Below are 21,481 nucleotides of genomic sequence, written 5' to 3'. Positions count from 1 at the left end.
GAAAAGGGAGGTGGTGGTGAAAGAGAATGAGGAGTTGAGGATAACACTTAGATTGCAAGCCTGGATGACTAGGAGGATAATCAGCTCCCATTTGGTGCTTATACAAAATATATCTAAAACCTAAAGATTCATACAAATTCAAAGTGAAGGGTCTGGAATAAAATCTATTATACTTCAGCTGCAACCAAAAAACTAGGAATTGCAATCATGTTTTTGGATAAGGGAATCAAAATCAGAGATAACATTAAGAAAGACAAGTAGGGCAATTTTATGATTAAAAGCATGAGATTATATCACTATTCACGACCACCAAGTGGCATAAGATCTAGGTTTTTAAAAGAAAAAAAAAAGAAAAGATCTAGGTAGTAGGACACTGAGCACACAATTTTTTTTTAAGTGAGGCAATCGGGGTTAAGTGACTTTCCCAGGGTCACACAGCTAGTAAGTGTCATGTGTTTGATACCGGATTTGAACTCAGGTCCTCCTGACTTCAAGGCCAGAGCTTTATCCACTGCACCACCTAGCTGCCCCCTGAGTACAATTTTAACAGTCCTCTATAAGAGCCTAACAAATCCAATAAAGATAAATAAGAAATAAATTATAAACTTGAAAAGAATGTTGGAAAAATTGAATTTGATGGATCTATGCAGACTTCTGAATGGTAACCATCTTTCTAAATTTCCAAGTATTTCTCAGGCTTTCGTATGATGTACCATTAAAAAGTTAAAGAATGGAAAATTTCTTTCATAGTTGTGGCCTGCAATGGAATTTGTAACCAATTATGATATAGAGAATCTTATAAAAGAAAAAAGACTTTGATTATATAAAAAAGGTTTTTCATAGACAAAGTAAATACAACTAGAATAGGAAAAAAAAAAGACTTGGATTACAATCATTTTTAATTATGTTAGATGACTAAATTGTTCATATGCTTTGATTTAGTGATCCTACTAGTGGGATTATACCAAAAAGAGGTACATGACATAGGGTAAGGACTCACATGTACCAATATTACTTGTGATAACAAAAAGGTGGAAACAACTTCTGAGTCCAATAACATGAAGCTTGTGAATTAACAGAATTATTATTGTACCATGAGGTACGGAAAGGGAACGAGCATTTATATAGCGCCCCCCTGCGCTCCCCCTGCCCCCCCACGTTCCAGGCACTGGCTAAGTGCCTTTTACAAATATTACTTCATTTGATCCTCACAACCACCCTGGAAGAACAACCCTGAGAGATAGGTGCTGTGATCATCCCCATTTTGCAGTTGAGGAAACTGAGGCAAACAGAGTAGGCACTTAAATCCTTCCTCCCTTACCCTGTCTCACATTTGTAATCTCAGTGCCGCAGACCTCAGGTTTGATAATGTAAATTCACTGGCGCGAGGTCTATAACAAACCATGCCGTTACTTACACTGAATAACGTGACGACTGCAGTGGCGATAAGACAGCCCACATGTGAGAAGTTCTCATCTTCGCCTCTGTCAGAGAAGAAGGCTGCCCTTTTCTGAAGTGGCATAGGTCCTACAGAAACGGAAGCAATGGAAAGCTTTTAGGTCCGAAATTTTCCTGAAGCTTCGTCCAAGTTTCTTAAAAGGACCCAAATCTGAACTGTAAGCAACAACTGAGACTACCAGAATGCCCCACATAAACCAGAGATTTACCGGTGGCTGCAACATTTAGATAATCATAAGGAGGAGCCCGGGAATAGTCATGAGGTCCAAAAAGAGCATTTTCTATTCTCTGCATAAAAAAAAAAAGCAGACAAAACAAAAGCTGCTATAAATGAATCGGAAACACTCCTGTAGTTCTGCTCTGAAGACAAAGACCCCAGAGTTGATACCACCCCAACAGAGAACAGTTACTGCTGGTAGTTTGCATCTGTCTGGTCATATGAAACCCACCCCAGGAAATACAGCACTGTACCTCAGGAGCAGGCTGGGGTCTGCTCTTCTTCACTCCAGATGCAGCTTCAGACTAGGAATACAGAAAAAAGAGAGTAAAGAAAGAGCAGTTTGAATGGCAAGACCCAACACGGCTTTGCCTTCAGGCTTTCCCCACCACATTCCATCCTCTGCTCAGTGGCCACAGTGATCTTCTTAAATTGCAGGTCTGACCACGCCATCGGCCAACTGAATAAACTGTAGTGGCTCCTGGACCTCTGGAAATCAAGATAAACTCCTCTGTTTGGCATTTAAATCTCTTCCTGGTCCCTTCCTACTTGACCAGGCTTACTAAACATTACTCCTCCTTCATGCAGGCTCGATGGCCCAGCCATCCTGGACTACTTGCTGTCACTCATAATACCTCATCTCTTCTTCCTCACCTTGGCCTCTTCGAACTCCTAGTTTCTCACAAGATTCTGCTAAAACACTACTTTAAAAAAGATTCTTTTTAAAAATTCTGAACTTACACACCAAATAAAATAAGCACTTCTACATATAAAAAGAGGATTGTGCATGAAACAGTGACTCCATCATGTACAGCATGCTTGTCCTTTCAGGCATATAACAATTCTACACGTAATTTCCAAAGACATTCTGCTTGTCTGTCAAACACCCTTTTCTACAAGAGGCCAAGCTCAAGGTGCTGCGGAAATCCCAGACCTTCCTCCTTATCCTGTCTTCACCTCAAACACATTTGACTCATCTCCCCATAACTTCCTCCTCCTAAGCTGCCCTATTTCTTTTTTTTTTTTTGGTTAGGCAATGGGGTTAAGTGACTTGCCCAGGGTCACACAGCTAGTGTCAAGTGTCTGAGGCCAGATTTGAACTCAGGTCCTCCTGACTCCAGGGCTGGTGCTCTATCTACTGTACCACCTAGCTGGCCCTGCTGCCCATTTTTCTATGAATTCTGTCAATGCAGCCTCATACTCTTAGAATGGCCTTTCCCTTCTCCCTTTATTTTGCTCCCCATGGCTGCTCCTGGTCCTGATGATTTTTCCTTGCCAATGCTTCTCATACCCTTTCAATTCCACATAGCCGGACCTCAGGTTAAGACATTTTCTCCCTCATGTCTGTACTACATAAATAGCCTGACAGATTTTCCTGACTCAAATTCATTCTGTGCAGTCACCAACAGGCACTTGAACAGGGTAAAAAAAAAATCACATCTTCATTTCAATATAATTGGTTTTCTTTGTATTCTCATGCATTTTATTTTATGCATTTAAAAACATTATTCTGAGAAGTCCATAGGCTTCACCAGACTGTCCAAGGGGTACATGGCACAAAAAAAGGTTAAAGACCCCTCTCAACAGACAAGCAACCTGTTCTAGACAATGCCATTACTAGCCACTGGACCTTCAAAGATCAGAATGAAAGAAGAAAAAAATTTGAGTCGCAGTCGTGAAGTGAAAGGAAAGAACCTGGGGCCCTCATACCGTGGTATAGGTGTGGCTAAACCCTAGGATCAATGCACACTGTAGTCTAATCCCAAACATTTTCCTGATGTCTCCTTGGGCAGGGTAAATCCCAAGGTGCCCAGTGGGAAGTAGGTTCTAGAAGACCTAGCAGGCTTGTTAGCCTTCAGCATCTTTAGGCAGAATATCACCCTACCTTGAGCAGAGGCATCTCTCGGGCCTGCTGGATCAGAAGGTGCATTTCATTGATTTGCTGCCGCACAAGAGGAGGTACAGGGTTGCAACAAGCAATAATACCCTGAGGTTCCCTAAAGGCAAACAACAACTTAGTTTATCTTCAAAAAAGCACAGCATTTAAAAATATTCAGATGAGAAGAATGATCAAGCTCAGGTCTAATGACTTCACGAAAGGCCAAAGGTTTATCAGCAGACTGTTAGCCACTATTAACTCAGTGAGGCCAATGAAACATACACTTCAGGTGAGGTTCAGAGAAAGTGAACCTCTGAGTCTTTCCTTCAAGGTCCAATCCAAGGGCTACCTCCTTCATGAATTTTCCTTTCTTCCCTTCCCACCCCCACACATATCTTTCCTTCCCTTTAGATTGTAAGATCCTTGAGGGCAGGGCCTCCCTTGTATTTACCCTTGTACTTTCAGCACTCATCACAGGGACATAATTAGTACAAGAGCAACCTTGACCAACAATCAGGAAAATGGGATTTTGAAGACTATGGGAGCCCTGAGATTACCATCCTGCCAGCACGCAGACTCACTTGGGCAGCTCCTCAGCTATCTTCAGCATCATGTGGTTGGGCAGGACATAGCTGCAATGAAAGCACAGTAGGCTTAGTAAGACCGGGGGTGGCCCCCACAATGTTCTCTCCAGGAGAGTTAACAAATGTCACAAAATAAAACAATGCAGTAACTCAATTACAGATCTGGACAGTAAATCCATTTTTTTTTCTTTTTTTTGCCAGCAGGCTTGCCTTGTTGAAAGTATTAAAATAATTTCTGCCCCGCCACTGTCTCACCCATAACTCTCATCCTCCCTCCGGGCTGTTCTGTCCCTCCACGAATAGAGCAACTGAAAGGCTGTCAGCTGCTGGGTGTTGAGATGCTTCTTCTGCTTTCTGTACAGCTCAAGGTATGAATCTTCGGTGAAAATCGGCTTGATGAACCTCTACAAGGGGTGAAGAGAACAAAGGGCAAGATATGCGTTAGTCAATGTATGTTTGGCCTCCAAGAGGCCAACTCTACATGTGTGCTCCCCGAAAGAGAAAAAGAGGAATCAACAAGTGTCCTAACAAACAAATGACCGGGGAGCTCCAACCAGCGACCCCTGCTTTTGTTTGGACTCTGGAAAGGCCATACCTTGAGGCAAATGTCCCTGCTCCGCTGCCACACCACCTGCAGCTGAGCTGGCTGCCCGTTTGCTCGTTCCCACAGGTCTGAACGCATCTTATCATAGATGTAGAGGAGGTAATGAGTATCATGGCGTGCGTAGTTAAACATTTCCTCAGGTAAAGGTCTAGAGATGCAACAACAAGGGAAGCTTTGGTGATTTCTTCTAGTGGCAGCTATCTTAACGATTCCTACTACCACCTGGCAGAGGGTTTTTACATGTCATAAATATTTGCTGAATGAATGAATTAATAATACTCACCAGGCCCTAAAGCACAATGCATAAATTACACTATTTACTTCAGCATCTTTTTACTATAATTCAGAGATCAGCAACTGGGTGAAAAGCGTGTCTCACAGTGATAGGGCGAGAGAGGCCTTGCAGAAGTACAAAGTGCTTGTTTCTCCCCACAATACCTGCACTACACACAGAGGGAAGCAGCATGGGCCACGGAAGGAAGGTTAGATCAGGACTGAGAGCACCTCGATTTAAACCAGGGCTCACTCATTACCTGTGTGGGCCCTGGGCAAGGATACTTCTGCACACTATGGTTTAAGGACAACTCTGACAAGCTGGAGAGGGTCCACAGGAGAGCCACCTGGATGGTTAAAAGTTTTTGAGTTCCTGTCATCTGACAATCAGTCAAAGGAACTGTGGATGTGAAGCATGGAGAAGAGTAAACTTAGGAGGGAGAAGACAAGTTGTCTCAGGTCACCGAAGAGCTGTCTCACCAACGAGAAATTAGACTGGTTCTGCTTGGTCCTCAAGAACATAATTAGGAGCAATGAGCAAAACTACAGAGGCCATCTGAGGCTTAAAAACTTAGCTCATCATTCGGGCAACCCCAAGGTGCCTCCTCCACGCAGGGGCTCGCACCCAGGATGGATGGCCACTTGTGGGAAGGTACTGGTAGCAGTGAGGCCCCTTGCTCCTTAGAGTCTATCAAATCTCTGCATTTCTCTGGGTTTCAGCTTCATCATCTGGAAAGTGAGAGGGTAGGCCAGATGCCCTGAAAAGCCCTCCACCCACGCTCCTCTGATGATCTATTCTGACCCTCAGAACAACACTGCGATCGGTATAAGAAGTTTCCCATTCCTGTCTTAGAAAGACGCGGAAGCTGAGGCTGAGAGAGGGCAAATGACCCGTCCAGAAACGAGACTCAAACCTGGCCTGTGCCGAGCCTCAGTCAGGGCTCTTCCTGCTGCAGCACAGGGCTTCTCCTGGCTTTCGAAGGAGGCTTTGGTTGTACCCTCTCTTCCACCAGGGAGCACCACAGTGCCCACGAAGAGAGGCCTAGAAGTAGGGAGGCCTGACTTACAAGCTGGGGGCCTTTAGGAAAACCACTTGGCTTCTTTGAGGCTCTATTTCCTTCACTGAAAACAGGGACAAGACGTGTACAAACTACCTCCCAGGGCTGTGGTGAGGAAAGTGCTCTGCAAGCCATCAAGGCATGGAGAAATGTGAGCTGTTACCTTTGTTATTTTGCTAACAGGTTTATTTGACAATGATTTTATTTAGTTGGGTTACTTCTCAATCCCCACCAATAAGGAGACACAATGTTTAGTGGTGCTTCCAACTGATGGGCAGAACTACAGTGCTTTGTCCAGCTGCTGGGGAATGGGAAGATGAGCTCCAAAGAAGTCCAAATGCTAAGCCACATCATTAAACACCAAGTAAAAAGTTAAAAGAGCTACCACATTGTGCTATCTCAAACATATTATACATGATACACCCGAAAGATGTGAGTTTAAAGCACAAGAGAACTGCACAGGTAAACTTAATGACTACAATTCTCCTTTAAGGAGTTACTAAAAACTATTTCCTGCCCATTCTCTCTTTTCACCCACAGTAACAAATCCAGCCCATATAAGTGCGAATTATCCCTCTGAAATTCCCTGTTGCTTTTATGCCAATGGCAATCCTTACAGACCAGGCAGAGAACACCTACCCTGTAAATCACATGAACAGAGATATAAACCCAGCGCTCCAAAGATGAGTCCGTTTGGGTACCAATTCTAAGCCAATGGAGTCACCAGCAAGAACCATACCGTATCCTCCAGTCAGCCAACTGATACTGCTTGTTTGTTTCCACGTTGCAGTACAGTTTCAGTAAGTGATCCAGGGAGTGCCTGCCAAGGTTGAGGATGCGAGCTGCCTGGTGAGTATCAAACATGTTCACCACATACAAACCAAAGTCTTTCTGCAGCCATTCGATGTCCATATCAGCACCATGGAAGACCTGGAAAGCAAAACCAAAACCATGGAAGGCACTGGAGCTCACTCTGCCCCAGTGACTGAGCCCCACTCTGGAAATCCAAATGGAGACGAGGCTGTGCATTCAGAGCTCATCTCAATCTGGTGAGTAACCTAGGCAAACAACAATCGTGCCAAGAATTCTGAGGACATTAACAGAACCGCAGAATCGGAAGGGACTTGAGCAGCCTGCCAGTCTAGCTACTCTTACAAAGAGGTTTCCCTTCTACAACAAAGCTTAACCAGTGCACCTTGCACCCCTCCAGGGGACCCCCCTCTTCCAAGGCAGGGCACAACACTTCTGGATGGCTTCTGGAAAGGTCTTCATTACATCAAACCTGAATTTCTCTCTCCCCAATTTTGCCCTCTTGCTAAAGCAAGCCTACAACTAGTGTTCTCTCTCCTCTAATCCTTCTTCCACAGGGCAGAATGGTGGAGAGGAGGGAGTGCTGGACGTGGAGTAAGAAAGACCCAGATTTAAATCTTCAGGCACTTCTTAGATGTGTGCCCACGGACGAGACACTTACTTTAGTTGAATCTCAGCTTCCTCATCTATAAAATGAAGATGATAATCTCTGCCAACCCACCTAAAAGAGTTGTTGTGGGATTCAAATGAGGTATTGTATGTAAAGTGTTTTGTAAACTTCAAAGCAGTATACTGGAACCAATGGTTATAATTATTATCACGACTAACAGATCTTGAAATACTTGAAGACAGGTTATCATCCTCCCCCCGCATCCCCCTTCTCTTCTCCAGCCCAAACATCTCCCAATTCCTCTACCCAGTGGTGACAAATATAATTGGATCACTGCAGGCTTAGAAAATTACAAATTAGCATTATGTATGTATTTTCATTGATTTTGTTAAACATTTCTCAATTAGGCTAATCTGGTTTGGGAAGTGAGTTTGACACCTCTCTGACCTTGTGTTCCTTCACTATCCTGACTGCCGTCCTCTCCATAGTCTCTAACTCATCAATGTTCTTCCTGAATGAGCACATTACTCCAGAGCTGTCTTGGAGCAAAGGACAGGGCAATCCACTATCATTCCTCCCTGCACCCCCCCCCCACATCCTCTCCAAAGCTTTGCCTCTCAACACAGCCCAAGATCACAATAACTGTTGGCACACTGCCAATTCAGAGTGAGTCTGCTGTCCACCAATCCCCCAGTATCTCAAGTAAACTATCATCTAATCATGTCTCTTCCTCCTTGTTTCTGTGAAGGAGGATTTTTGAACCCAACTATGTGATACTTGTCCCTATTAAATTCAATGCCCTGTTGTAATCTGGTGAGATGCTCCTGGATCTTAATTCTGCCAGCCAGCGTGTGAACTTTGCGCCCCTTTGGTTCCCACCCTTCCCATCGTCTCCAACAAATCACAACCTCCATCATCCCATCTTTACTCTTCCACTAACGTACAGCCTTCAAACATGCCCCCGACTCCCCCAGGCCCCAACCCTGAGACACTTTCACTAGGCTCTACCCTTGCCTCAAGTTCAATGTACTACTACGATAGCCAATCTCAGAAAACGCCATCTACCCTTCACTTGTCTCCACTTCTCCTGTCATTCCCAACTGCTTCAGATTCCATCGCTCAATTGCCACTGCTCTTTCCAAAGGTGACTAATTAGCTGTCAAACCTGAGAGTCTTTCTTAGTGCTCATTCTTCTTAAGCTCTCTGATGTATTTAACACGGGTGACCCCCCTCTTTTTCCTGGACACTCTCTGTTCTCTGGCCTTTTGTGACACTAATCTCTCCTGGTTCTCCTACTTTTGTCATGGTTGACTCTTCATGGCCCCATTTGGGGTTTTCTTGGCAGAGATACTGGTGTGGTTTGCCATTTCCTTCTCCAGCTCATTTTACAGGTGAGGAAACCAAGGCAAACAGGGTGAAGTGATTTGCCCAGGGTCACACAGCTAGAAGCATCTGAGGCCAGATCTGAAGGAGTCTTCCTGACTCCAGACTTGGTGCTCTGTCTTCTCAATCTTCTCGCTGGCTTATCAACCAAGTCACACTCCTTAACTGTGGGTGTGTCCTATGGTTCTATCTCAAGCCGTCTTCTGTTCCCTTTTTCCTCTGTTCAAACCACATCAGCTACCATGGATTTAATTAGTATCTCTATGTAGATGCCTCGCAGATCTATACAGCATGTCCCAGAAGTCCTAGGGCTTTAACAGCTTAGAACTGCCCCAGGGTCTCCCAGAGTTTCAATCCTATATCACCAAATGCCTATTGATATTTCAAAATGATTGTCCTGGTGATATCTCAAATTCAACCATGTCCAAAATGGCACACATTATCAATCCCCCTACCCAACTTATCACCACCGCCCTTTTAATTTTCCATTTCCGCAAAGGCATCAACACTCTTCCCGTCTCTCGGGTTTGTAAGCCTGGCATTACTCCTCACTCTCCTTCACTCCACATACCTAGCTAGCTGCCAAATAAATACTGCCGCTTCTACAACTGACCACATGTTTCTCAAGCAACCCCTTCTTTGAACACAAATGCCATTAGTTCAAACCCTCCTCACCTCCGCCTAGATTAGTGCACTAGCCTCCTACTGGTCTCCCTGCCTCCGATCCATCCTAACCACTGCTGCCTAAGTAAGCTTCCTTAAGTACAGATCTGTTCATGTGAATCCCCTATTTAACCAATTTTAGTAGCTTCCTATTGCCTCCAGGATAAAATATAAACACTCCTGTTCTGTTTTTATTTCCAATCTATCTTTGGACATTATTCCCCCTCTGGCTATGTGCAATATAGGCAAACTGTCCTTCTCTCAATTCCTCACAAATCATGCTCTGTCTCCCATTTCTGTCTCTTTGTACTGGCTGTCCCAAATGCCCGAAAAGCCACAGCCTCCTCAGCTCTGTCTCTTCCTCCATGATTCAGGTTAGGTATCATCTTCTTTATGTAGCCTTTCCTGATTCCCTCAACTCTGAATGCCCTCCCTCCTAAACAACTTTGTATTTAATTACTTCATATTTTTTATAGGTATTCTTTTCATATTGATTGGTACTTATTTTTCCTCATTAGAATGTAAACTCTTTAAGTGTGGAGGTTATTTCATTCACTGAATCTGTATTCCTAGCACCTAGCACAGTGTCTGACACAGAGCATGCACGTGAGATATGCTGTTTATTGAGGCACAGTCAAGATGTCAGAGGAGGAGGAGGAAGTTGAGTTGAGTTTCCATCTCCACAACTCCTCCCCAAACATACTGAAAATGTACCAAAGTAAGTCCTGATTGTGAAATCCAAGAAAAAAAATTACAATGAGCCATTTTTCCAGAGCAGACTGGGACAGGGAGATAGACAAGGAGGTCTCTGGACACTGGGGATGGGCTCTAGCCAGGACCTGCCGCAAGGAGTTTTCCAGCATAGATGCTTAAAGGAGGACAGAGACTGTGCACCAGAGCAAGAGATTCTAGGGAACCCCCCCCCCGACCCTGACCCCAACCTTGAGTAGGAGGGAGCTATAGGAGCTAACTGGTAACTTTGTCACTCACTACCCAGTTCCAGGAAGGCCTGAGGAGAGGACCAGCACCTAGGGTTGGGGTTTCTGGGTGTGGGGTAGTCATGGGCCTTGGTTATAGGCTGAGCAAAGAGCAAGCTCAGAACCAAGTAGCAGCTGTGTGACCCTGAACCTGGGAGCAAAGCAGGATCTCAGTTCCAGGATCCTACATACTCTGGAATTCCAGGAAGGCTGCAGTTCTGTCCATCTGAACCAGTAGAGCTTCCCAGCAGGCTGGGAGATGCTGAATCCAGCAGCAGTCTACCCAGACTCTACCCAGGGGCAAGCCTAAATGTATGTTGCTCAGATGCAAACCCAGATCAGGAAGTTGTAGAGCTCAAACCAGAAGGGCAATAATCAGACCTTTCCCTTTAACAGACCACTCTGAGAGCATGAAAGCTAATGGGTCCCCAACATGAGATGTTTCTGAGATCCTAGAATCAACAGCCTACAACAAACACCCTAAGAAAGCAATTGAAGGATCCATGCTCAGCCCAGACATTCTCTTTAGAAGGGTGCAGGGCCCAGACCTAACATAAAATCCAAAGTCAGGAAGTAAGCCAGAAGAATGAAAAACAAGAAAAAAAAGAAAGAGTCCCACCATAGAGAGCTATAACAGTGATAAGGATGCTTAAGACACAAATACAGAAGAAGAGAATAACTTCAAAATATCCACAAGCAAAGCCTCAAGGAAAAACACAGCCTGGGAAGAAGTTTGACTAGAATACCTGGGAGACATAAAGCAGGAGTGAAAAAATGTTTCTATAAATGAAATGAGAATGCCAGAGGGGAAAAAAAGGGAAAGAAATGAGAGCTATGGAAAAAATAACTGGAAAGAGAATTAACGGCTTCACACAAAAGTTATAAATCCTAGCCCAAGCCAAATGAGAATGGACCAAACAGAAAAGAGTGACTCCATGAGACAAGCAAAAATACTAAAACAAAGTCTAAAAACTGGCAAACTACAGGAAAATAGAAGGGGAAGGGGATAAGAGAAGGGGGGGTGTGTGACAGAAGGGAGAGCAGATTAGGGGAAGGGGTATTCAGAATGCACGTCGTCTTGGGGTGGAGGGAGGGGTGAGATGGGGAGACAATTTGGAACTCAAAATCTGTGGAAATGAATGCTGAAAACTAAAAAAAAAATTAATTAATTAATTTTTGAAAAAAGACTATCTTGTAAAAACAACTGAGCGGGGGGGGGGGGCGGGGCGGCGGCAGCTAGGTGGCGCAGTGGATAGAACACGAGCCCTGAAGTCAGGAGGACCTGAGTACAAATCCGGCCTCAGACCAAACACATGACACTTACTAGCTGGGTGACCCTGGGTAAGTCACTGAACCCCAACTGCCTAAAAAACAAAACAAAACAAAAAAACAACTAAGCTGGAAACAGATTATGGAGGAGTAATTTAAGAATCACTAAACTACCAGAACTCCATAAACAAAAAAAAAAACATATTTCAAGAAAACTGTCCTGATCTCTTAGAACCAGAAATAAGAAGAATCTAATAATTATCTACTGAGAGAAACCCAAAAAAGAAAACTCTCAGGAACATCACAGTTAAAATCCTGAGCTCCCAGGTCGAAGAAAAAATACTGTAAGCAGTCAGAAAGAACAGAGTAGTCACAAGTATAGTTCAAGTACAGAGGAACTAGTAAGGATTATACAACATTTAGCAGAAGAATATGATATTCCAGAAGGTAAAAAATAGACTTATAACCAAAAATAACTTGCCTAGCAAAACTGAATATAATCCTAAATGGGGAAAAAATGGACCTTTATTGAAATAAAGGATTTCTAAGTATCCTTGATGACAAGACTGGAGCTGTGCAGAAACTCAGAATATAAAGGAGTCTAGAGAAACAGGAGTTAAGCAATCATAAGAGACTAAACAAAGATAAACCATTTACATTCTCATATGGGGAGATGATACATATATCTCATCAGATCTGTATTATAATCAAGGATAATAGTGAGAGTTTAATAAGCCAGAGGGTTTGGAAGTGCTTTTGTTATGTTTTAATAATCTTAAATAAAGAATGGAAGGGAGGGGAAGAATAGGGAAAATTATCTTATATAATCAAAGCACACAAACAGAAGGCTACAGAAACAAAGATGAAAGGGGGAGCAGGAAACTTCACTTAAACCTCACTTTCATCTGAACTGGTCAAAGTAAGAATACACAGAGTTGGGTACAGAAACATATTTTACTCAAAAGGGAAGCATAAGGGAAACGGGAGAAACAAATTTTGACTAAGGAGGGTGGATCTTGGGTAGAACTTTGGGTCACATAGCTAGTAAGTGTTATGTGTCAGAGGCCGGATCTGAACTCAGGTCGTCCTGAATCCAGGGCCGGTGCTCTATCCACTGGGCCACCCAGCTGCCCCTTGGGTAGAACTTTAAAAGAAAACAAAGGACAAGAACCTGTGACTGGCCTCTGAGTGAGGGAAACAGAAGCGGGTCAGGGAAGATTATACCAGATGCAGGGCACGCTCCTCTCTCACCACTGTATTCTTCTTTTAAAAGGGGGAGTAGGAAACAAGAAGAAGAAAAAATGTAGGAGAATAGGATAGAAGGAAATACACAATTAAGGATCATAACTAAGAACGTACAAATAAAGCCATTGTAGCTAAAATTAGAAGAGAAAGAGATAAAGAAAAAAACTTGTGCAGTAAATTTCTCTAATAAAAGTCTCATTTCTAAGATATATAAGGAACTGATTCAAATTTATAAGAATGACAATCATTTCTCAATTGCTAAGTGGTTAAGAGATTTGAAGAGGCAGGTTTCAAAGAAATAAATCTAAGCTATCAGTAGTCACATAAAACAATGCTCTAAATCATTAATAATTAGAGAAATGCAAATTAAAACAACTGGGAAGTACCACTTCATACCTATCAGATTGACTAATATAACAGAAAAGGAAAATGAAAAATGCTGGAGGGGATGTGGGAAAACAGGTACACCAATGCACTGTTACTGGAACTGTGAACTGATCCAGTCATTCCAGAAAGCAATTTGGGGACTATGCCCAGAAAGTTATTACATACCCTTTGACCCTGCAATACCACTACTGCGTCTGTACTCCAAAAATATTTATAGCATCTCTTTTCGCAGTGGAAGTAAGGAACCGGAAATTGAGGGGGTGTCCATCAGTTGTGGAACATCTGAAGTTATGGTATAGGAATGGGATGGGCTAGTACTGTGCTATAAGAAACAATGAAAGAAGCTTTGAGACTGCAAGTGATTCTTGGCTATTTGACGTCCTCTGAATAATATTGCACAAAATTGATAGTTGTGAGATGAAACCTCAGAGGTTTTCTTTGGCTTGCAAGGCTTATTATAATAGATTTGGAGCCTTCTTTTATAAGGTTGTTAATTATTTGCAATTCTTATTTGGAGAACTTTTTGTGTTTATCTTTTGAGAGAATAGTGAGTCTAAGTAAATAAAAGTTTGTAAATTATTTTAAAAAACTAAAAAAAAAAAGAAATAATAAAAGAGATACCTTTGGAGAAACTTGGGAAAACTTGTATGAACTGATGTAGAATGAAGTGAGTAAAATCAGGAGAACAATTTATATAACAACAACAATACTGTAAAGACAAACATCCTTAAAAGACTAAGGAACTCTGATCCATGTAATTACTGACCACAACTCCAGAGCAGTCATGATGAGAGAAGCTATCCATCTCCTGATACAGAAGCGATGGACTCAAGAGTACAGATTGAGACATTTTTCTTTGGACAAGGCCAAGGATTTTGCTCTGCTTACAATGTTTGTAATAAGGGTTTTTATTTATTTATTTATGGGTGGGGGGAGGGGCAAGAAGGATGGGTAGGTAAAAAAGAGAAGGGGATTTTTACTGATAAAAAAACATTTTTAAAGAAAAATTGCTCATTACTGATTGATTTTAAATCTGTAATTTGCAATTTTGAGAAGAACATTATATGTGCTTTTTTCCAAGTCACTGATACAAATGCTAAATAGCACAGATCCTTAGGCACTTCACTAGAGATGTTCTTCTAAGTTAATATTGAATGATAACGACTATTACCTGCATCTGGTCATTCAACCATTTCTTTAAAAAAAAAAAGTTTTTTCAGTCAGCAAAAATCCACCTTATCTTCCCTCCTTCCCTAACTGAAAAAATCAAGAAAAACAAAACCCCCATCACAAACACATATAGTCAATCAAAACAAATATGTACACTGGTTATGTCAAAAAAAAAAAAGGCTACGTTCTGCATTGTGAGTCTTTCACTTCTCTGTAAAGAGGTGGGTGGCATGTCTCATAATGAGTCTTCTGGAATCCTGGCTGATCATTACACTGATCAGAGCTCCTAAATTTTCAAAGTTGTTTTTCACAACATTGCTATTATTGTATAAAATGTTCTCCTGGTTCTGCTCACTTCATCCTGCATCAGTTGATACAAATCTTCCCAGGATTCTGTGAAACCATGTAACTTATTCAGCCATTCCCCAATTAATCCCTAGCACCCCCTTAGATTCTAATTCTCTGCCACAACCAAAAAGGGCTACTTCATTTAACCATTTCTAATTTTATTTCCTTATACCATCATCTAGCCCACATCTCTATCAGATTTCCATAAGAATAGCATGAGAGATATTATCAAATGCTTTACTAAAATCCACACAAACTATGTTAATGGCATTCCTCTGAGACCCAGTTTATTAACTCTGCCAACAAAAGAAATAAGGTGAGTTTGTGACCTTTTCTTGCTGAGGCCTTGTGGGTTCTTTGTGATCATCACTTACTTTTCTAGAAGTCTGCACACTGTCTCTTTAAGTATATTCAAATGCTCATATAGTCTTATGCTTTTATCAGCTTAGATGTCCTCTTCGCCAAAGTTGCAACCCATCCATGCCTGTCTCGTGCAACTCTTGTCCATGGCTTCTGAAATGCTGGCCACAATGCCTAAGAGACCTTCCTTCTTTCTTCCTCTCTGTTGGTATCTGAGGATACCAGTAGAGTGCCCAGACCATCTACCTGGCTTCCTTCACCTGGACATGGGACCAGCCTGTTTTCTTTTATGCTCACATACTTCTCTGATGTGACAGCCTTCATTCAGGTGCTCCTTGGACATTCCTCACCGGTCCTGGCCTGGCCCCACCCACAACTATTGACGTTGGTGTAATTCTCATGCCTCATAGGCTCTCATGTTCCATGAACACAAGAATACTGGTATTAAAAAGATAGGCTTTTGTCTCTGGGAGAGGTTTGGGATTATAAAAAGATCTCTGCTATCTACTGAAGGCAATTCAGCCCTCTTACCTTCTGTTCAACTCTGTGCCCAACTCATATACTTATTATTTTCTGTCATGTGTTTATTCACACACACACACACACACAACACACACACACACACACACTCTGTCTCACTCTCAGGTCAAATTCTCTTCCAGACGTTCTGAAATGTTCTGAGGCCTGGTGTAGCCAATACTGCCACTCACAAAGATGAAGTGGAGGGCCCCACTGCCTATAGGGGATCCTTCTTCAATTACGATTCTGCACTGGGTCATCATTGGCGAAATCCTTTAGTGAGTTTGCCCCTCTGTTTTATGGCTTGCCTCGTATTTATGATAAAAGGGTCAAACAAAGGTATATTATTCAATAAACCTTGAATGATTACAATTTGAGAAGGAATAAAAATCAAGCTCACTGGCCTATAGCTGCCTACTAGCTTCATATGTTATTGATATAATCAATGGATTACCACTGTTTGTATTTAGTCAGTCGTGAAAATGAACAAATATTCTTCTGAAGGCTACCAGTTAAATGTCACCTGCTCTGGATCAGAGCCAGAAGCTTAGGTCATCTCATCTGACCCTCTCATTTTATAGAGGGAAATTAAGGCCTGGAGGAGTTAGTTAAATGACTTGTCCAAGGTCACACAGGTGATAAACACCAAAGCCTGAGTAGGAACCCAAGTCTTCTGACTCCAAAGCCAATGCCTCCTTCCCTACATCTATATCAAGTTTTTAGATAAAAACCTAAACACAGAGCAAGCCCATCTCACTCTAGCCAGAAACATAGCACTAGCTCTTTTACACCGAGTCTGTAGTAAAAAAAAATGGTCAGCAGGCTTAACATGTCACTCAGCTCTCCCAGTCATTACACAACAGCAGTTCAAGAGCACAAGCTGACCTTAACAATGGATGGATCTGTGAAGCTCTCATTGAGAATATACAGGTCACATCGAAGTTCCAGGGTATCAATAATGAAGTCCTCTGTCCGGGTGGAAATCTGCATTAGGCATGTCAAACCTAGGAAACTCCTGTAAGAGTGGTGCTAACATAAACAAAAAGAGGAGACGGGACACAGAGAAAAAGGTTGTCACTAGGTTTCAGTCTGTATTACCTCAAAGCCCAGTTTTTGAATTTTTGAAAAACTTATTTTTATGAGAAAATACATGGAAATTACAATTTAATTGCTTTCCCAATAAGTAAGACAGTACCAAATTTTAAATCAAGGGTAAAAAAAAAATCTACCTCCAAATCTACACCGAAGTCTTTACAACTCAGGAGTTTTTCGTTCAGTTCCACAAGTTCATCAAGGGTGGATACAAAGTAGCAGGGTGTTTCTTCTACAGGTCCGTACATCTAGACCAAAAAGCTACTGTTAGAAATAGTAAAAGTGACTAATCATCTTCCCCAAAGTCAAAACAAAGGATGAATTGGAGACATTCCCCAAAGTTGCTGTCATTTACTACCAACAAACCTAAGCCATAAACACAACACTTAGGCATCCCTTCTCTTTAAAAAACCCTTTCTAGATCCTATTACAACCATCACTATCACCTTATATCTCTCTTCCTTGCTCAGCTAAACTCCTTGAAAAAGCTGTCTACACTTGATGCCTCCACTTTTCTAGATCTTGAAAATCTCTGCAGAATGGCTTCTGATCTCATCACTCAAATAAAACTGCTCTCTGCAAAGTTACCAAGAATCTCTTATCTGGTGACCTGAATGGCCTTTATTCAATCCCCAACCTTCTGACCTTTCTGTAGCACCTGAGACTGCTGACCACTCTTTCCTCATCATACTCTTTCTTCTCTGTGGTTTCATGACACTCCCCTCTCTTGATTCTCTCTTTTAACCTCTCCCTCTATCTCCTTTGCTGGGTCTTCATCATGTCATGCCCACTAACTATGGGTGTACCACAAGGTTTTGCCTTAGGCCTTCTTTTCTCTCTACATTCTCTCACTTGGTGATTTCATCAGTTCCTATGGGTTCGGTCATCATCTCTATGAAGATGAGATATACAGATATATAGAGAGAGCCCCCAAACTTACTGGCTACTTGCTGCACCTTCCATCTCCGTACATCTGCACTTGCTGGCTGGCCCCATCCCTGGAATACTTTCCCTCCTCACCTAGACCTCTTGGACTCTCTCAGCTTAGATATCACCTGTTGTAGGAGGCCTTTCTTGATGGTAATTCCATACCCTGAGAATATATCTCATATATGCCTATATGTTTGTATACGTTATGTCCCCATTAGAAGATCTCCTCGTAAGCAGGTGCTGGTTAGCTTTGCCTTTATGTCCTTAGCATAGTACCAGGCACATAAAGGGTGATTAATAAATGAATATTGGTAGATTTTCACTCCCTTCCTGCAGGGATCCATTCTAGAATGTAGGCGGGAGACTAACCTGAATCTGTGGCTTCTGAAGGACTGCATCTGGTGGAGTAAAGTGATCCAGTTCATACTGATAGGGATGAGCAAACCTGGATGAATTGAAAAAGAAATCAGCCAAAGGAAAAACGGCAGCTTTCCTGGACCCTGATCTATTATGACTTGTGGAAAGGGAATGAGAACAAAGGCCTCAGAAGAAAATGAATTTTTAAATGGCACACACATTCTAGAAATCATAAAAACTGCATTATTTCTAACAGCAAAAATCTCAAAAAGCAAGGAATGCCTGAACAAGTCATGGTATATTAGTATGGAAGAGTTTTACTGTTTTACTACTGTAATTCAAGGATCTCTAATTCAGTTACTGCAGGCTCTCCGTCTACTGACAAAAATTACAACCCTCATGTCTTAGGAATAGTTTAGGAGAGTTACTGTGGCAAGAGAAAAAATCATCTGGTGGCCAAACTAATGATGATCTTCTTTACACTCAACCAGGCTCCCTCTCCACTAATTATCACCAGGTCCATAACTGCTTGGCAGCACCTGCCAGACACCAGGGCACTCACTCTACCTACCACAACAAAGGAACCAGAGAATTAATGACCCCATTAAAAAAGAGGAGTATGAGAAAAATAAAGAAATATGGAAAAGGCAGATATAATGGAATACAGATGAAATAAAGCAGGACAAAAGGAAACACATGCACAATAATTACAAATATGTACAAAATGTGTAAGGATATGTGAATGTAAAACTAGAGGGATCAGAAGGGGACTGGCAAAGAGTTACTGAGAGGTTACTATGGTAAAGTTATATATATAACATTAGATGGATTATTTTTAAAACGTAAAGTGAAAATTCACACCAAAGACTGAAAAAACAGACAAAAAAGAAAAACATTTATTAAGTGCCTGCTCTGAGTGAGGCATCCTGCTAGAGGCTGTGAGACATTTTAAAAAGAAGACCTCCTCCTTGCCCTCTAGCCTAGGGGCTTGGGTTTTAGAACATCAAACCAGGGGCTTGACAGTGTGAGGGGAGGGGGGCAGGTACGGCCCTAGTATTTAGGCACATGACCAACTGATATGATGCAACATTTCTCTACCACTACTTGTATGAAAAGTTACATGTTCACAGAGACTTTCTTAGGCTATATATCAAAAGGTTAATTGATAATTTTCAACATTTCTATGAATTGCTTCTCTGATTCTCTAAGGCATAATCTCACATTTACAGGAATGACAAAGAAGTGAAACTGAAAATTAACACGAGAAAACATGTGATGTGGTAAAAGAGCCCTGGATTTCATTTGAGGCCTTGGGTGGGAACCTCCTATTTGATACTGCTCCAACTGTGAGACTCTGGACTCCACTTACAATCTCTTTTGGGGATAGCTGACTAAATGGTAGCTAAGAGTCCATCTCATGCTAAATTTTATAAACTCTCCCAGGCATGGCTGATCTCTTACATATCCTGTTCAATCTGCTGAGTTCTCTGCTGATAGAGAAAATCTGCTAAGGCAGGCGGCACATCCAAATCCTCAGGGCGTTCTTGTCGCTCACGTCTCTCCTTGGTGAGTGCTGGGGACCAAAGCAGATAAAAGCTGATTTTATACATGCAAGATCAACACTTAAAATTCCAACATTTTGTATTTCTGAAAGGACTGAGACTTCGTGTGATGAAGCAGCCAGATGTGGGATGGTTTTATGGTTTTCTAGCCTCGCACTCAACATTCCTATTCACCCCAGACTGAAAGAAAAGCTGACCAAGACAACTTACCCTGAGCCAGAGGTTTCTGAGCATTGGGCTTGATGAAGATTTTGGGAACAAATGGTGTGTTCGAATTATCCACCTTTTCTCGAAACTTTAGCTGAGGTCGAATGATGTTCTTGGCATGAAGTAGTCGGAAAGTTTCAGACTGTTTTTTCTTGTTATACTCTCCTGCCTAAGGAAAGAGAGAAATCCTCAATTTGGTCTACACCAATGTCCCTTACAAAAGGTCTGCTGCATTAAATGAACTAGAAGAGTAACATTCCAACGGATGTCATAACTTTCCCATCAATGAAGATGCATTTAAAGACTGAAATGCCTAAAAGCCAGGCAGCTCTGATAGAGGCAGAAAAAAGGATATAAGTAGGTGGTGTGCAGGACAGCAAGCTAAATCAGAAGTTAGTTTTGTCCACAAAACCAGGACTGAAATTTTAATTAGCAAAAGCTCAATTTATAGCTTAAATCAGGAATCACAGTTAACCACTGTAACGAGCATAGCAGTCTGGGTAAGGAGGAATCCTCACCTTACGATTCCAGCTGGACACAATTGTTTTAGGGACCTGCATTCCTACAGGGAGTATAGGCTGCTGATTCTTGTTCACTCCTGATGCTTCATCCAAGAGAATACCCTAAAATCAAGAACCAGAAGTACACAGATTATAAGGCAAGTCAATAAGCATTTATGGAACGCTCGTTGTGTGCCAGGCACTAAGCTAAAAAGTGCTGGGGATACAAAGAGAGGCAAAAACCAGTCTCTGCTCCCAAGAAGCTCACTGTCTAATGGGGAGACAAAATGCAAACAACTATGTACAAGCAAGTTCTGCCCAGGACAAACTAGGCTTGTCTCAGAGAGAAAGCACTAAGAAGAACGGAGGCCGGGGAAGGCTTCCTGCACAAGCTGGGACTTTATCTGAGACCTCAGGGAAGCCAGGAGGTGGGGGTGAAGGGGGAGCGTTTTCCAGGCTTGGAGGCAGCCTCTCCTCTCCAAGAAGTCAGGAGATGCAGTGTCCTGTGTGAGGAATAGCAAGGAGGCCAGTGTCAATGGTCTGTAGAATATGTGGAGGGGAAGCAAGGCATAAGAACACTAGAAAGGCAGGAAGCAGCCAGGTTGTGAAGGGATTTGAATATGTAACACATGACTTTCTATGTGATCCTAGGGGTAACAGGGAGTCACTGGAGTCGACTGAATAGGGAGGTGGTAACACGGTCAGACCGGTGATCAGGCAGATCTATCTGACGACGGAGTGGAGGATGAACCTGAAGCAAGGCGACACCTGCCTTGGGAGCTACTGCAATAATCCCGATACGAGGCGATCAGGGCCTGCCCCAAAGTGGTGGCAGACGTCAGAGGAGAGGCGTCATGAAGGTACAATCGACAGGACGTGACGACAGATTAGACACGGGGCTCATGACAGAAAGTGAGGAACTGAGGGCGATACCTACCTAGGTTTCAAATCTGGGTGTCTAGGAGGATGGTGGTGTTCACAACAGCAACAGGGAATTTAGGAAGAGTAGAAGGTTTTTG

General features: G+C 42.4%; 1 protein-coding gene across 3 annotated transcripts in view; it reads right to left on the bottom strand.

The window, feature by feature from the left end:
• The window catches only part of EXOSC10 (exosome component 10), a 42,487-nt gene that overhangs the window by 12,707 nt on the left and 8,299 nt on the right, over positions 1-21,481 (bottom strand). For all 3 annotated transcript variants that reach the window (XM_020973976.1, XM_020973981.1, XM_020973992.1), the window contains 14 exons: positions 20,481-20,585; positions 19,966-20,131; positions 19,655-19,766; positions 18,206-18,281; positions 17,044-17,154; positions 16,700-16,843; positions 6,813-7,003; positions 4,734-4,890; positions 4,394-4,542; positions 4,136-4,186; positions 3,561-3,672; positions 1,930-1,980; positions 1,668-1,746; positions 1,418-1,527 (listed from right to left, as the gene is read on the bottom strand). In XM_020973976.1, coding sequence (XP_020829635.1) covers positions 1,418-1,527; positions 1,668-1,746; positions 1,930-1,980; positions 3,561-3,672; positions 4,136-4,186; positions 4,394-4,542; positions 4,734-4,890; positions 6,813-7,003; positions 16,700-16,843; positions 17,044-17,154; positions 18,206-18,281; positions 19,655-19,766; positions 19,966-20,131; positions 20,481-20,585 — 1,614 coding nt within the window. The remainder of the gene's footprint in view (positions 1-1,417; positions 1,528-1,667; positions 1,747-1,929; positions 1,981-3,560; positions 3,673-4,135; positions 4,187-4,393; positions 4,543-4,733; positions 4,891-6,812; positions 7,004-16,699; positions 16,844-17,043; positions 17,155-18,205; positions 18,282-19,654; positions 19,767-19,965; positions 20,132-20,480; positions 20,586-21,481) is intronic.

Source organism: Phascolarctos cinereus, unplaced genomic scaffold (genome assembly GCF_003287225.1).
Source record: "Phascolarctos cinereus isolate Bilbo 61053 unplaced genomic scaffold, phaCin_HiC Scaffold_726;HRSCAF=1367, whole genome shotgun sequence".
Taxonomy (NCBI): domain Eukaryota; kingdom Metazoa; phylum Chordata; class Mammalia; order Diprotodontia; family Phascolarctidae; genus Phascolarctos; species Phascolarctos cinereus.
The sequence above is the reverse complement of the archived record's forward strand: the minus strand, read 5'-3'. Positions and strand labels throughout refer to the sequence as shown.